At 48.7% G+C, this 16,130-nt stretch overlaps 1 protein-coding gene across 1 annotated transcript; it reads right to left on the bottom strand.

Annotated features, from left to right (window-relative positions):
* Positions 1 to 675: 675 nt before the first annotated feature.
* ELK1 (ETS transcription factor ELK1) lies at positions 676 to 15,709 on the bottom strand. The gene is made up of 6 exons (XM_066356584.1): positions 15,510 to 15,709; positions 6,702 to 6,975; positions 3,965 to 4,414; positions 2,947 to 3,393; positions 2,151 to 2,252; positions 676 to 2,065 (listed from the first exon to the last, which is right to left on the bottom strand). The coding sequence occupies exons 2-6, from the start codon at positions 6,909 to 6,911 to the stop codon at positions 1,967 to 1,969; spliced, it is 1,308 nt and encodes a 435-aa protein (XP_066212681.1). The 5' UTR covers positions 6,912 to 6,975; positions 15,510 to 15,709; the 3' UTR covers positions 676 to 1,966.
* Positions 15,710 to 16,130: the final 421 nt, after the last annotated feature.

Raw genomic sequence — 16,130 nt, 5'->3', positions numbered from 1 at the left:
AGTCTCACATGAACAGTATTCATACACATAATCACGCATTCTTGTATATTTCGTGTCTCAGGCACCCATCTGGCTTCACAGCCATTTTCTCTCATATAACCAACTTCTCCCACGACTTTAGCTAATACCACAGCCTTGCACGAACAGTTTCACATGCAATGAACCTCCCAACAGTCACCTGCTTACATACAGTGACTCTTTCACGCCCACAGGCTCTCACATTTTGTTTTGATCACTCCGTTTGTCATATTCACCATCAGCCTGTCCGACTAACTGTAGTCCCCACTACCTGCTCATAAACATTCACCTTACACACACCACCAGTTTTCTGTATAGCACCTTAATCACTCATTCATCTGTACCGTGATTTCCTGAAACACAGACTCAATTACTCACAAAGACACATGTCAAGTTTCTGGTTACAACTTCCACTCACACGATTTCTCTCTCACACACTCACACACTCACACACACACACACACACACACACACAGTTTCTATAATTTCTTTTCACACCTGGTTACCATCTGCAGTCTTGACTACTGTTTCTGACACACAATATCATACTCTCCCACAATCAATCTCACATCCTTACGGCCTTTTATACACAGTAATGCTTGTCACACTCAGCCCCCATGGCTTCAGGGGTAAAAAAAATGCTAGCAGCCTCAAACATCACCTTTAAAAATATATATTTACAGGAGTAATTCCCCCATTCTCTGGGACTCTTAGAAAAAAAAGATCCATTTTGGGGGAAGAAAAACGAACAGTGGAGACAGGTGTAGCACCGTCCCCCAAATCACCAACCCCCAGGTCCCTAGGCCTGGGCTGGTGCTGTCAGCTGGTGAGCCCAGGAATCCTTTGAACGCACCCTCTCCAGCCTGGAATTCAGATAGGACAGGCTTTATGCCCCCTATTCCTCCCTCCCAACTCCAGGGACACTTAAAGGGTCCTTTGTACCCGCCCGCAGGAAATTGGGAGGCTGGGAGGGAGGGAGCTGAAAATACACATTTGGTATCAAAAATAAACACTTGGGGGTGGCAGGAAGACCCCCCCCAAAATCCCTTCCTTCCCACCCACCCCATCTCAGATATAGGAAGAGGTGCCCCCTCTCCCTTATTGAAAAGCCCTGTTTAAAAATAGATTATACTATCAAAATGGCAGAGGACGGGGAACAGGGAGACCTGGAGTACTGGCTGGAGGGCCCCCCAGACGGGGACCACTCCCACAAAAAAACCCTCCATTGGGAGGTAAGAGGCAGGACCCCAGGAGTTTGGCAGACACAGGAATGGCTTCTCAGGGGTGGAAGAACAAAAGGGGCATTTGTCCCTAGCCAAAAAGGTGGCTGACAAAGGACAGGCTGTCTGAGAAAAAGGCTGGGAGGCAGTGGGAATTTCTACTCCAAGGGTATGAGTCTGACTTGGTCAAGACTCCCGAACCATTTAATGGCACAAATTCTTCCCGTCTTGCCGGACCCTTGGGGATAGCCAGGAATACAAAAAAACAACAAGCTAGCTCTTCTACTCACACCCCAAAATGGAGACAGGGCTCCCTCAGCTTCCGAAGGGCAGGCTGAGAAATAAATAAAGAAAGGTTCTTCTCAAGCCAGACCCCGATTGTCTCATCTTGGGGGAAAAATGTGGAGCTGGGGAAGATGTCCTCCCACTCCCTCCAAAAGGGCTGGGCCAGGCTCCTCCCAGTGGCCTTCAAAAAATAAATAAATAAACCGCCCCCACCACTGCGGCAGGGGCGTGTAAGGGCGGCCACTGGGGGACTGACCAGAAGAGAGGAATAGTATGTTTTCTGTGAAAAAGTTATTGAGAGATCCTTCTTCTTAAGAATCCGCACCTCACCATGACCACAACACGAGTCTGTCAACAGAACTATGCTTCTCCTTGAGACGGCTGGCTGGGGAGAAGTTCAGGGCATAAGTAACCCCAGAAAGGGCCGGTGGTGGTGGTGGTAGTCATGGCTTCTGGGGCCCTGGGGAGAGCACCACGGGGGTTGAGAGGCCATCCACGCTGATGGAAGGGATGTGCACCTGGGCGCTGCCACTGGACGGAAACTGGGGACAGAAACAGGGAAAAGTCATGGATGAGGGTCATGCTAGGTCATCCCACCCAGTCCGAGATGGGGGAAGGAGAACCCACCTGGAAGGAGAGCTTGGCTGGGCTACGGGGTGCAATGGGACTCAGGGTGCTCCAGAAGTGAATGCTGGGGGGCAGCGAGCTGGGGGTCAGCAGCACCGGGGTCTGTGGGGAACAGGCGGTCAGGGCTCAAGTGAGTAGAGAGCAGGTGTGGGGAAAAGGAAGGATCTTGGTTCCAGCCCCACCAGATATCCCACTCAGACTTCTGAGGTCACTCCACAAAAGTGCACAGGCCTGGACCATAACTATTAAGGCCATGCCCGTGACATCATTCCAACTTTACATTGGCAACCCCTCCTAACTCCTGAGAGCCCACCCCAGCCTCAGGCAGGACCACCTACAAATACCCTGTCCATATGGTTTCAAATCCTAGAAGCTATCATTCCAATATAGCTCAGGCTCAACCTCCAACTCTTAGTTCTGCCTTTACAGCTCACAAGAGGCCCACTAAGGAAATTCCAAACCAAAAAGCCCCGCTCAGGTTCTTCACTCCATGCCCCAGCTCAGAAACAGTTCCCACACAAGGCCTTTCAGTCCTTCAGTCCCCGCCCACAAAGCTCCCCAGACCTGCCTTTCATTCTAACCTCATCCCTCAGCCTTGGAGGCTTGCTCCTGCCCTTCTTTAATCAAGCCCTGTCCCTCGAACCCCAGACAGCCAATCACACTTGAAGCCTGCACCCTCCACTCACTTAGATAACCACATTGGCCCTCGGGGTCAGCCTAATGCCTCTTAAGCACCTCGCCCCGCATCAATCCCATTGGCCCTGGGAGCCAACCCCACCCTTCCCTAGGCACTCACCAATGTGTGCGTAGGTAGCAGGGATGGTGTTAGCGCTGGGCCGGGTGCCTGCAGACTGGAGCCAGTTCCCGATCCTGGAGTCCGTTCAGGTCCTGGCCCACCTAGCAGGCTAGGGCTTAGTGGCAGCTCCAGGTCACGGGGCTTCCGGCCCTTCTGAGGCTGGGCGATCTCTGGGGTGGAAGCTGTGGAAACCCCATGGCCGCCCAGCGGCGCTGCAGTCTCCATAACAACCGCAGGAAGACGGGAAGACATTCCCTCTGGCGGAGGGACTTCCCGCCCCGCCCTAGGGGCTTCCGGCACAAACCCCGCCTCCCCACTAGCTGCCGCGTGGAATTCTTCCTTGGGCTCTTCCACTTTCACTTCTGGGGGCAGTGGCCGGCCCAACCCGGGCTCCACCTTCAGCTCTTCTGATTTAAGGTTCGGGGCCTCGGGCGGGGTCAGGATGACCTGGGAGAGGAGGGCGTAGGTATGGGTTGCTGGGGTAGTGAAGCAATGTCTTCCCTTGGAAAGAGTTACTTGGTACTGGGGGCAAAACTGCGCATCGGGGCAGATCCTCCAGCAGGAGCAGGGCGAGGTGGTACTCCCAGGGATACTGCCCCAAGTCCTGAAAGCAGATCTCAAAAAATTTCTTTAAGGACCATCAGCATCTGCCTGGTTAAAAATACAAATTTTGGGGCCCATCCCCAGACCCATATAATCAGATACTCTGGGGGTATGCCCCAGCTACTTGTGGGTTTAAAAGCCCTCCAGTTGATTCTGGGAATGCTGAAGTGAAAGAACCAGTATATTAAGCAAAACGCATGTTCAGGGCACCTAATACAATCGTAGTGCACTTAATCTCCTTTCTTTTCAGTACTAGCATAGCTCACCTCCCCAACCCTTCCTCCACCAAGGGGATGTGTGTCCCCCCTTCCACCATACCTCCTGTAATAGAACATTTATGTCCCTTTTCTTACCCCTCCTCATTTGGAAATTGTACATCCCTCCTCTTCCTGCATTTCCGTATCTCAGCCCTTACCTGCAGAGGCAGGCCAGCCTCCTCAGACTCGAGGCAGGCCTCCAAGGGGCTTGGACTGGTGCTCCTGCTCCCTGAGGGGGGCACTGCTGCTCCTGCTGCTGCAGCATTGGAAAGCACTGAGATGGACCTTGGGTGCAGCGGCAGCTGTAGCTGTGGCTGTAGGGACTGGATGGTGAAGGTGGAATAGAGGCCTGAGCGCATGTACTCGTTCCGGCTACTTCGCGCCAAGCCACCTGGGCCTGCCATTCCTGCACCCTTGGGCGTGCCTGGCTTCCCAGAGGCAGTGTCCCCGGGGACAGCATGTACAGGAGCAGGGGCCACATTGGCCACAGTGGAGGTGATAGACACCTCGGGCTGGGGCGGACAGTCCTCAGTGGAGCACCCTGCGACCTCGGGATAGGACACAAACTTGTAGACGAACTTCTGGCCACTCACTTTGCGGATGATGTTCTGGGAAGGGAGGAGACAGGATAGGGGGCCTTAGACAAAAAGGGCCAGGGTGGAAGCAGGCTGTGTATTGGGGGGGGGGGTGTAGGGGTGTGTCTCCTAGTGTCTTTCTTCCCTGTTGCCCCCTCCTCTCCTGTCTTTTTACACATACACCATCCACTCCGTCTGCCTCCCCATTTGGCCCCCTCCCAGCCTATTTTATACCATCCATCTCTCAATTTTTGGACTCCTCCCTTCTCCTGCTTTAGTTTCTCCCTCACTTTCTTCTCCATCCCAATTCCCCTCTCTCTATTTTTCCCCAGTTTCTCCCCCTTCTCTATTCTCCCCTCCATAATTCTCCTTTTAGTCTGCTGCCCTTCTCCCCTTCCCCCCCCCCCAAATCTCCTCCACCCATGCCCCCTCCAAATCTCCCTCTGTCACTTTTCATTTCCATCAGTCCAATTCCCCTCCCCCCATCTCAGACACACCCCCACACCTAGTGGCTCCTCTCTAGACGGGGCCCACATAGAGGAGCGGGCATAGAAGCAGGCTTTCCTCCTGGCTCCAGGAACCAGGGGTATCTTAGGTTAACAGGGTCAGGCCTTAAGGGTGGCTGCCAGGACACTGTTTTGGAGTCTAGTGAATGTAGTAAGACAGGAAAATGACGCCTGACCGGGTGGTGGCGCAGTGGATAGAGCGTCGGACTGGGATGCGGAAGACCCAGGTTCAAGACCCCGAGGCTGCCAGCTTGAGCGCGGGCTCATCTGGTTTAAGCAAAAGCTCACCAGCTTGAGCCCAAGGTTGCTGGCTCGAGCAAGAGGTTACTCGGTCTGCTTAAGGCCTGCAGTCAAGGCATATATGAGAAAGCAATCAATGAACAATTAAGGTGTCGCAACGCGCAACGAAAAACTAATGATTGATGCTTCTCATCTCTCCGTTCCTGTCTGTCCCTGTCTATCTCTCTCTCTCTGACTCTGTCTCTGGAAAAAAAAAAAAGACAGGAAAATGTAATAACTGATATAAGTGTTGGAAGAGACTAATGTGGAAGATGTAGTGATGAATTACTAATACAGAGGCTTATTTAAAGCTATTGAGACAGATGTGGAACAGGGCAAGGTCACTAGGGACGACAGGTGACGAGCTACATTCTGAAAACTTTTGTGGAGGTTTAAGCTAAGGCAATTAGAAAATGAAGTAACTGATAACAACTAGACAAGAATATTAGAATCCTGATATAAATTCGAGGCCGAGTCTCCACGTTGACTTGGGTGGGTCACAGAGCACGTTTGGGATACTTCAGAATAGGTCTAGAGGGTCTCAGGGATGTTCTGGTGGTCTCAGAACACAGTGAGGTAGCCTCATTATTAATATTGTTTTCGAGGTTTGAGCTAAAGGAATAAAATATGAAAATGGAATAAAAGCTATAAATGACTGGGTGTGCAGTATAGGGTCCAGGGCTGTTCTGGGGGACAAGAGGCATCCAGGGGGCACCAGGTACCCTCGGGACATCTTAATTCTGGTCAGGTATGTCACAGGGTGGGTTTGTGTTACTCAGAAAAAGATCGAAAGGATATTCATTAATACTGTTTTGGAAGTTTCAGGTAAAGACATAAGATTAAAAAGCTGGCATAAATATTAGGGGAGAGGGCAAATCCAGTGCTGGGCTAGAAGTCTGAGAGGATGAGGAAAATTTTAGCTATAGGAATAAGATGATAAAATAAAATAACTGATATAAATACTGGGGTGGACCAGTGTTGCTATGGGAACACAAGAGAATGGGGTACAGAGCTTTCATTATATATGTTCTTTGGGAGGTTTTACCTAAAGAAAGTAATTGATGAAAATGTTAAAAGAGTCTCAGAGGATGATAATGGTTAGCATGATACTGTCATAGAGGCTTTGTTTCTAGAACAAGAATCTTCTGGAATTCTTATTCTGGAGTAACAGTAGATTATGAAATAACAGGGGGAGTCTAGGACTGGTCCAGAGGTCCCAAAGCACAGGATGAGAAAAAGTTATTATTAATAGTATTTTCAGAGTTTTGGCTATAGGAATAGGGTAAGAACATGAAATGTTGTGTGGGGTGTGGTAGGACAGCATGACTTTGAAGGTTTTAGCCAAAGCAGTAAGACAAGAAAATAACTGAGATAAAATGGTTGGGGGAACCCAACATTGGTCTGAGAGTACCAGAGGATAGGGTAAGAAATGGTCAAGTTTAATATTGGTTTCAAAGTTATAGCTATAGCAAGTAAGAAAATAAAGTAACTGATATAAATTACTGGGTTCCCAGCCCTACTCTCCGAGGCCTTACCTTATCATAGTAGTACCGCAAGGCCCGGCTGAGCTTGTCATAGTTCATGTTGGTCTTGTTCTTGCGCAGTCCCCATAGCCGGGCCACCTCCTCGGCATCCACCAGCTTGAACTCACCACCATCCCGAGAGGTCCAGGAGATGATGTGGCCATTGCCTTGTTCTCTCAGCAGCTGCAGCAGAAACTGCCACAGCGTCACAGAGGGGTCCATCGCTGGGGGAATGCTCACGCCATCCCAGGGGTACCTGGAGGGCAGGTGGCTCAGAGCCAAGAAACTGTGGACACAGGACGGGGCAGAGGTCAGCAGAAGAAAAATTCTTTTCTTGCCATCTTGCTTCCACCTTTGTCTCCAAAGCCCACCATCATTCCATAAACACCCTTAGACTAAATTCTTAGCTGTTCAACCTCTCCTGTAATGGGATGAGACTTTTGGAAACATTAGAAGAGTATGAAGAAATTTTGCATGTGGGACAAATGTGAATCTTTGGGGGCCAGAGGGAAGACTGTGGTAGACAGAGTAACACCCCCCCCCAAAGATGTCCATGTCCTAATCTCTGGAACCTATGAATATACAGTGTGTCCGTAAAGTCATGGTGCACTTTTGACCGGTCACAGGAAAGCAACAAAAGACGATAGAAATGTGAAATCTGCACCAAATAAAAGGAAAACTCTCCCAGTTTCATACCTATTCACGGGCTCACACACAGATTTTTTAGGGCTCCTTAGGCAGCTATCCCGTATAGCCTCTACAGACTCGTCACTGACCGATGGCCTACCAGAACGGGGTTTCTCCACCAAACTGCCGGTTTCCTTCAACTGCTTATCCCACTGAGTAATGTTATTCCTATGTGGTGGCGCTTCGTTATAAACGCGCCGATATTCACGTTGCAGTTTGGTCACAGATTCGAATTTAGCGAGCCACAGAATACACTGAACTTTCTTTTGTACCGTCCACATCTCGACTGGCATGGCCGTGGGCTGCTCCGCTGTATACACGGTGTTACATCATCATCTGCGCATGCGCACATGCTGCACATCATCCTACGGAAACTGGGAGGGTTTTCCTTTTATTTGGTGCAGATTTCACATTTCTATCATCTTTCGTTGCTTTTCTGTGACCGGTCAAAAGTGCACCATGACTTTACGGACACACTGCATTATGTTACATATCAAAAGGAACTTTGCAGATGAATTTAAGGTTACAGATCTTAAAATAGGGAGATTATTCTGGATTATTTGGATGAGCTCAATCTAATCACATAAACTCTTTTATAAAATTTTTTTATTGACTGAATTTAGAGTAAGAAGAAGAAAGGGGGGGGGGAGAGAGAGAGAGAGAGTGAGAGAGAGAGGGGAGAACAGAGATGTGTTACTATGTACCCCCTGACTGGGGATCGAACTGGCAACCTCTGCACTTCAGGACGAGGCTCTAAAGCACCAAGCCATCCGACCAGGAGTAGTCACATACACTCTTAATAAAAGCAGAATAGAGAAAAAGCCAGCTCAGCAAGATGAGGCAGGAGAGATTCAAACATGACAGGGACTTAACCTGCCATTGGTGGCTTTGACCATGGAATGTGGTGGCCTCTTAAAAGCTGGAAATGGCCCTCAGATGACAACCAGTTAGGAAATAGGGACCTAGATCCTATAACCTCAGGGAATTAAATTCTGTCAACAACCTGAAAGAGCAGAAAATGGGGCCTCCAGAGAGTAGTGCAGCCCTCCAGACACTTGGATTTAGCCTGGTGAGACCCGTGCAGGACTTCTCACTCACAGAACTGTAACATAGTAAGTTCATGTTTTAAGCAGCTAAATTCATGATAATTTGTTAAAGCAGTATAATGCCCCTCATATGAAAATTTTTATTTGCATTTTCTACCACATTAAACATCAAGTAAAACAACCAAAAAAAAAAAAGAAAAAAAAAAGGCCCTGGCCAGATAGCTTGGTTGCTTAGAGCTTCCTCCTGAAGCGCAGAGGTTGCTGGTTGATTCCTGATCAGGGCACATACAAGAATAGATCTATGTTCCTGTCTCCATATCTCTCACTCCTTTTCCTCTCTCTCTAAATCAATAAATAAAATCAATCAATAAAATAAACGTTTTAAAAAATCAAGTTTTCGGCCCTGGCCGATTGGCTCAGCGGTAGAGCGTCGGCCTGGCGTGCGGGGGACCTGGGCTCGATTCCCGCCCAGGGCACATAGGAGAAGCGCCCATTTGCTTCTCCACCCCCCTCCCCTCCTTCCTCTCTGTCTCTCTCTTCCCCTCCCGCAGCCAAGGCTCCATTGGAGCAAAGATGGCCCGGGCGCTAGGAATGGCTCCTTGGCCTCTGCCCCAGGCGCTGGAGTGGCTCTGGTCACAACAGAGCGACCCCCCGGAGGGGCAGAGCATCGCCCCCTGGTGGGCAGAGCGTTGCCCCTGGTGGGCGTGCCAGGTGGATCCCGGTCGGGCACATGCGGGAGTCTGTCTGACTGTCTCTCCCCGTTTCCAGCTTCAGAAAAATACAAAAAAAAAAAATCAAGTTTTCCAGGAGGTTCCTTCTGCCAGCTTCTCGCAAAGGCAGATCACATCATGCGGGGCTCCCTTGCTGCTTCTGCCTAGAAATCTTCATCATTCAAGTCTCAGCCCCAGGGGCCTTGCCTTTATGAAGCCTTTCTAGAACTGAATGCCTGCTTTCTTCTGTCTCTCTACCCACACTCCTCAGACCTGTTACTGTCCCTGTATGTTCTTCTTCATGACCGCCGTAATTACCATTTATTGAGTGCTTACTACATGCTAGGCATTAATATAATCAGGCAATATGGCCTACTGGAATAGCCTGGGCCTTGCAACCAGACTGCCAGGTTGGAATCCTGCCTGGTTCTGCAACTTGTTGGCAGTGTGATCCCTGGGCATGTTCTTTAACCTCTTTGTGCCTCTATTTCCCCATCTGTAAAGTAGGGATAACAACAATACCACCTAGTTCATAGGGTTATTGTATAGAATAAATATAATATGCTGGAGTAGCATAAGCTCCAAACAAATACTAGTTTCTGATTTGTACATAATCCCTTATCCAGTATTCCAAAAAGCTCTAAGAACAGAAGGCTTCTTTGTGACCCTTTTGGAAGCAAAACCTGATTTGAAACAAAACAGGGCCCTTTGTGGTCTTTATTGATCCTTACTTAGTGTGACTGTTCATACATTTTGCTGCAGAAATCTGAATGTGGCCAATTATGGAGCCCACTAAGGGTGTTATGTAACGTCTTATATGTGCACCTTGTTACCTTTCTAAAATCTGAAAAATTAGAAATACTGAAACCCAAAGGTTTTAGATAAGGGCATACAGACCTGTACTGTTATTTTTATAGGTATTGACTCATTTCTCCCTCGTCACAACTCTGGGGAGTAGGTACTGTAATGAAGCACAGAACGTCTTAGTGACATCTACAGGCCACATGGCTCTAGGTGGAGAGCCAGGATTTGGACCTAGGCAGTCAGATTCCAGTTGTCTAAGCTCTCAAACCATTGGGCTAAATCGCCGTTCACACTGACTACTCCCTTGGCATATCCTGCAGAGAACAAGACCTTCCCTGTCCTCCCATAACTACTCTTTTTTGAGCACAAATGGGAAATAAACAGGAGCTTCCCATTCCTTAAAGAATGATCTTCCGTCAATCAACTGTTCACTGGCTGGGATTGCTGAGTTAAGAATAAGACCTTCCAAATCGGTTTTCAAAGAACCTCCCTCTATTATTTATTTATAGCTAGATTCCTTAATCTGTAATTAAATATACAATATGATCTTCTTAATGTCTGAGCTGTTTTAATGTTCATTCAGCAGACACAATTTTAGGTAACTATACAAAGCCATGAAAAGAGTCCTGGCACAGGAGCCCTGAGTTTATTTCGAAGGCCTGCTTGTTTCAGAGGCACAAAGAGTTCAGTGTGACTCCTGGTGGCAAAGACAGGCAATTTTAGCAGTTCCTCTGTCTGTGGCAACAGAACCTATCAATTTAGGTGAAATATGACAGTTTGCTTCAAGCCTCAATAGCACACAGGTTTTATATTTTGTTTATCAACGTATCCCACTTGACCCCTAATAAGAGTTCTAGTGATCTGTCTTATTCTAATGTCTTTACCTTTCTTCATCTCATTTATTTAGCAAGCATTTATTGAGTACCAACTGTGGGCCAGGTGCTCCAGTGCAAGTGACATTTTAGTGAGGCAGACAGACAAGATAAACAAGTAAACAATGATAAGTCAGATGATGATAGAGCTACGGGAAAAAGTGAAAAAGGGAAGGAGTTATTTTTAAAGGACAGCCAGGGGAGGGGTCGTCACGGAGGAGGTGATATTTGAGTGAAGACCTAAAAGAGGTGAAGAAGTAGGTTTGTGACGACCCAGGGAGGAGGATCCAGGCAGAGGAAATAGCCAGGGTGAAAGGTCCTGAGGCTGGAGTGCGCCTGGCAGGCTGCAGGAAGAGAAAGGAGCCTGGCATGGCCAGACAGGAGGGAGCTAGGGGACAGTAGTAGATGACAACAGAGGGGCAACAGGGGCCAGACTGCGAGAGCTTTATTCGGGCCCCGTAAGGATTGACTCTGAGTGAGACAGGAGCCATGAGAGGGTTGTGAACAAGGTGGTGACAGGCTGTGACTTGGATGTTAACAAGTTCCCTCTGGCTTCTATGAAGAGAACCGGTAAGTGGCTGCAGAGGCTACTGCAATAGTTCGAGTGAGAGACGGTGGTGGTAGCAGCGGGATTTGCTGACTTATAAGATGGGGATGAGAGAGGAAATCGGGTGATTCTGTTTGTGGCCTGATCACCAGGAAGGATGGAACTGGGATCAACTAAGATGGAAGCACTGTAGGAGAAAGGTTTTGAGGGGAGATGAAAAGGTCAGTTTTGGAGATGGCCAGTCTCAGAGGCCTTGCAGTCACCTATCTGCACACTGTGAATAATACTAATTTTAAAAATTGGAACCAGTCATATAGCCCTTACAGATGCACACCATTTTACTCATTTAATCCTCAAACCAACACTATCAGGTGGGCTTTACTATACCCTTCCATTTTGATGAGAAAATGGAAGCACAGAGAAGTTAAGTAACTTGCCCAAGGGCACACAGCTGGAAGCTGGCAGAGCCAGGGTTCAAACCCAGTCAGGTGAATCCTGGCCACCTTATAACACCAGCTCTCCACGAAGAACAACAGAGGGGTAAGATGCTAGAGGGTAACAAGAATGCTCTTTTACACAGGGTAAGCAGGGAAGGCTTTTCTGAGGAATGACATTTGAGCAGAGACTTGAAGGAGGCGAGGTAGCAAGCGATGCTGACATCTGTGGGAAGCATGCTTCGGGCAGAGGCAACAGCATGTACAAAGGCTCTGAGGTGGGCACAGATTTGGCATACTGCATCATGGGCACCCTGTGAATTCATCTAGCTTCCATCTCTGAGAATATATATATGTACTGTTCTCCCTGCCAGGAGTGCCCCTCCCCCCTTCCTGCATCCGATGAACCCTTGATCACACAATCATCAAGTTCCATTACCTTCAAGGCAGAATTTATTCTTCCTCTTGTGATCCAATGCTCTGAATGACTTGTCTGCCCTTGCAAAGCTATTCTTCTTTCTGAGTCTTCAGCCTCCTACTCTTCTGCCCTGTTCTAGCTATGTGACCTTGAGCAAGTCACTCAACCTCTCTTGAATCTGCATCTGTAAAATGGGGATATTTCATTCTCAAAGTAAATTATCCTCAAAATACACCTGCTTTCAAAGGCTTTTGTATGGATTAAATGTCAGCATACATAAAGGACTTAGAAAAGTACCTGTGGCACATGGTAGACCCAGAAGAAATGTTAGCTATTTGCTAGTGTGTCACCCTTCTCCCTTTCCAACCCTTCCCCTCCAACCTGTATCACCTGTCTCCCACTACCTCTCAGATCTCGCCTCCTAGCCCTCCCTTCACTCTGTTCCAGCTATACTGGCCTCTGTGTGCATTGAACATGCCAGGCACAATCCCACCTCAGGGACTTTGCATCAGCTGTTCCTTCTGCCCAATGCACTCTTCCACTAGACCAGCGGTTCTCAACCTGTGGGTCGCGACCACGGCTAGGGTCGCGACCCACAGGTTGAGAACCGCTGCACTAGACACTATGGCTCCCTCCCTGACCTCCTTCAGGCCTTAATTCAAGAGTCACCTTCTAAGTGAGGCCTGCCCTGTGCCTAAGATTTCAACCACCCTAATATTCTATTTCAATCTTCCCTACTTCATTTTTCTTCCTTAGCACTTGCCTAACTATATAATTTTACTTGTTTTATTTATATAGTCTATCTCCTCCACTTTTAACAAATGTATGCTCAAGGGCAGAAATGACTGCCTGTTCTGTTCCCTCCTACATCCCCAGCACCTAGAAGAGTGCCTGGTACTTAGTAGGTGCTCAGTGAATGTTTGTTGAATGAAGTCCCAAAAAACTAACCTCTTAATTAGCTCTTATATGCCCTCTTCACCCCCACCTGTCCCCCCACCCTGACTTATCTGAAATTATATTTTTCCCATTCATTCATGCGATAAATTTCTATTAAGTACCTACTGTATATACTAGGTATGTTTTTAGGCATTAGAGACCCAGCAGTGATTAAGCAAACAAAAACTGTAAGCACTCGCCTGACCTGTGGTGGTGCAGTGGATAAAGCTTTGACCTAGAATGCTGAGGTCGCAGGTTCAAAACCCTGCACTTATCTAGTCAAGGCACATATGGGAGTTGATGCTTCCTGCTCCCCCCTTCTCTCTCTCTCCTCTCTAAAATGAATAAAAAGAAAAAAATGTAAAAAACAAAACAAAACAAAAAACCCATAAGCACTCATGGGACTCCTGATGAGGAGAGAACACAATAAATTGGTAAACTACACAGTGTGATTGATAGTAATAAAGGGCAGAGGGAGGAATAAAGCAGAGAAGGGGCTTTAGTTCTGCTAGGCATGCACATTCCGATGGTCAGGGATGAGGTGACATTTGAACAGAGCCCCAAAAGGAACCATGCAGAGATTGGGGGTGAAATGTTATGCGCAGAAAAAATGGCTCTGAGGCTGGTCCACTAGTGTGTTTGAGGACAAGTGAGGAGGTCAGTGTGGCCGGGACAGAGTTAGGAGTAAAGGAGGTAAGGCCAGAGGGTTACCTGTATAGTCATTACCTCACAGCTATTCTTTCTTTACACTGGAGGGAACTGTCATTCTAACCCCCTCCCCTGCATTTTACAAATGAGGAAACAGGTTGAGAGAGAAAGTGGTTAAATCACCATGGTCACACAGATTCTGGGATGGGGGTGGACGGTTGCTGAGACAAGGTGTGCAGTGGAGACAGATCTGCAGACAGAGGGAGGAGCAAAAACAAAAGCTTGGAGATGGAACTAATTTGGTTTTTAAGGAGTGGGGCCTCCTATAGGATGGGATGAGGTGAGAGAGGGGAGCCTCAAAAATTATCCTGTATTATGAGGGGCACCCCGATACTTACTGGGTCACCACTGAGTAAGATAGTTAACCTCCCTATGCCAAAGTTTCCTCAATACCTATCTAGCAGGGTTATGATGAGGATTAAATGAGCTCATTAATATAAAGCACTTTGCCTGGTACTCAAATGTTAGTTGGTGTTCAATAAATGTTAACTCCTATTAGCATGATCACTAATATATTCATTTACTATATAGTGAGAAAGAACGTCTTGATGGTTAACAGTGTGCATAAGACGGTGTGTTCTGGAGTAAAAAAGAGCTGGGTTCAACAAGCACAAAAACTGATCCACTATTAAGAAAGAGGGAGGACGTCAGGGAAGGCCACAGCTGACCCACCACAAGAAAAGCAAGGGAGAAAAAAGCATACAGGCTGACCCTTCTGGAGGAGGGATTACAAAGCACTGGACTCAGGAGAGGGGAAGGTTTATGATTGCAAGCACATGGGTAGCAGAAAGGCTAATGAACAGATCCACTGCAAAGGAAAGGAGGGGTGGAGTTCGTGTAAAGGCTTATCCTATTGACTGGACAAGGGATGAAGAAAAGCACATCGACTGCTGCACAATAGTGGAGGGGGGAAAAATCACACAGATACTGATTAAAAGGAGAGGGGTCAAGGAAATGGACTGGGCTACTGACTATGGAAAGACACGAAGCACCAAACTGACCCACTATTAAAAAGAAGGGAGAAGCCCAAGGATTGGAGGAGTGACAGTATACAGAAGAGGGAGGATAGGGTGATAAGTAGAGGCATGTGAATACAAGCTTGTGGGCTGATCCACTGTAAAATGGTGTGTGTGCCCATGTGTGTGATCAAGCCATGGACTGATGTACTGGAGAATTGGAGGAGGCAGGGATACAAATTCACAGATTAATTTACTGTTAAAAGAGGAATGGAGGGGGTACAACGCCACGGATTGATTCACTCCAAGGAACAGCAGGGGTGGAACAAACAAGGCCACAGACGGGGCCCCTGCAAGTTGAAGAGAGGAGAAATAAACGAACCTACTGTCAAAAAGTTGGACAATGCCCTGTAAGTGGGGGTGGGGGCAAGACCATGGACGAGTCCACTGTAAAGTGAGGTGGGGAGAAATATAAGCACGCAGACCGATCCACTATTAAACAAGGAGGGTTAGGCCACAGTCATATCCATTACAGGGGGCGAAGGGAGAGGACAACGCCACAGGCAGGTCCACCAGCCGTGGTGGTGGTGGTGGAGAGGCACACACCAGCAGGCCACGGGCCAAGCCACATCCCTCGCGCGGGGGCGGGAAGGATACGTGGGGTCACGGCCCAAGCCCTCCACCCTCCAGGCCGCGGCTCACCTGTGCGTAGGGCAGCGGCGGTGTTGGCAGCTCCGGGGGGCGGGGGCTCCATGCGCGGCCCCACCGCCCCCCAGGCCCGGGTTCTGAGGCGGCGGCAGCGGCGGCGGCGGTGACGGTGGTGCTGGCGGCAGCGGCAGTGGCGGCAGCGGCAACACCTAGAAGCCGCCCCTGCGTTTCCCCACCGCTCACGTGGGCCCAGGAAGGAGGAGCCGAGCGTTCCGCGGCTCGCTAACTGGCCAAGCGCCATAGATTGACCGCGACGTCCAGAATTGGGAAGGCGGGCCTTGTCCCACAGAGCTATGCGGCAATTGGCCCAAGAGAAACTGATGGAACGCAGATGGCGGGTTCCAAGGGGGCGTTCTTGGTCCCGCCGGAGCTTTGCGCTGATTGGCCAAAGGAAGATTGATAGACCTTGGGCAATTGACCAGGTTCTGGAGGTGCCTGCCTCGCACTGATTGGCCCATAACGGAAGACAGCCTTGGAGGATTGGGGTGGGTTGGCTCTGCTTTCTGCTGATTGGGGAACAAGGGACTCCTAGGCAGTTGCCAAAACACGAACGGGGCGGAGCTGGCCGCGGTGTGGCTTAGCGGAAGCAGGGCTTATATAGAAATGGGCGTTAAC

The sequence above is a fragment of the Saccopteryx leptura genome, chromosome X (assembly GCF_036850995.1).
Source record: "Saccopteryx leptura isolate mSacLep1 chromosome X, mSacLep1_pri_phased_curated, whole genome shotgun sequence".
In the NCBI taxonomy this organism is placed as follows: Eukaryota; Metazoa; Chordata; class Mammalia; order Chiroptera; family Emballonuridae; genus Saccopteryx; species Saccopteryx leptura.
The sequence above is the reverse complement of the archived record's forward strand: the minus strand, read 5'-3'. Positions and strand labels throughout refer to the sequence as shown.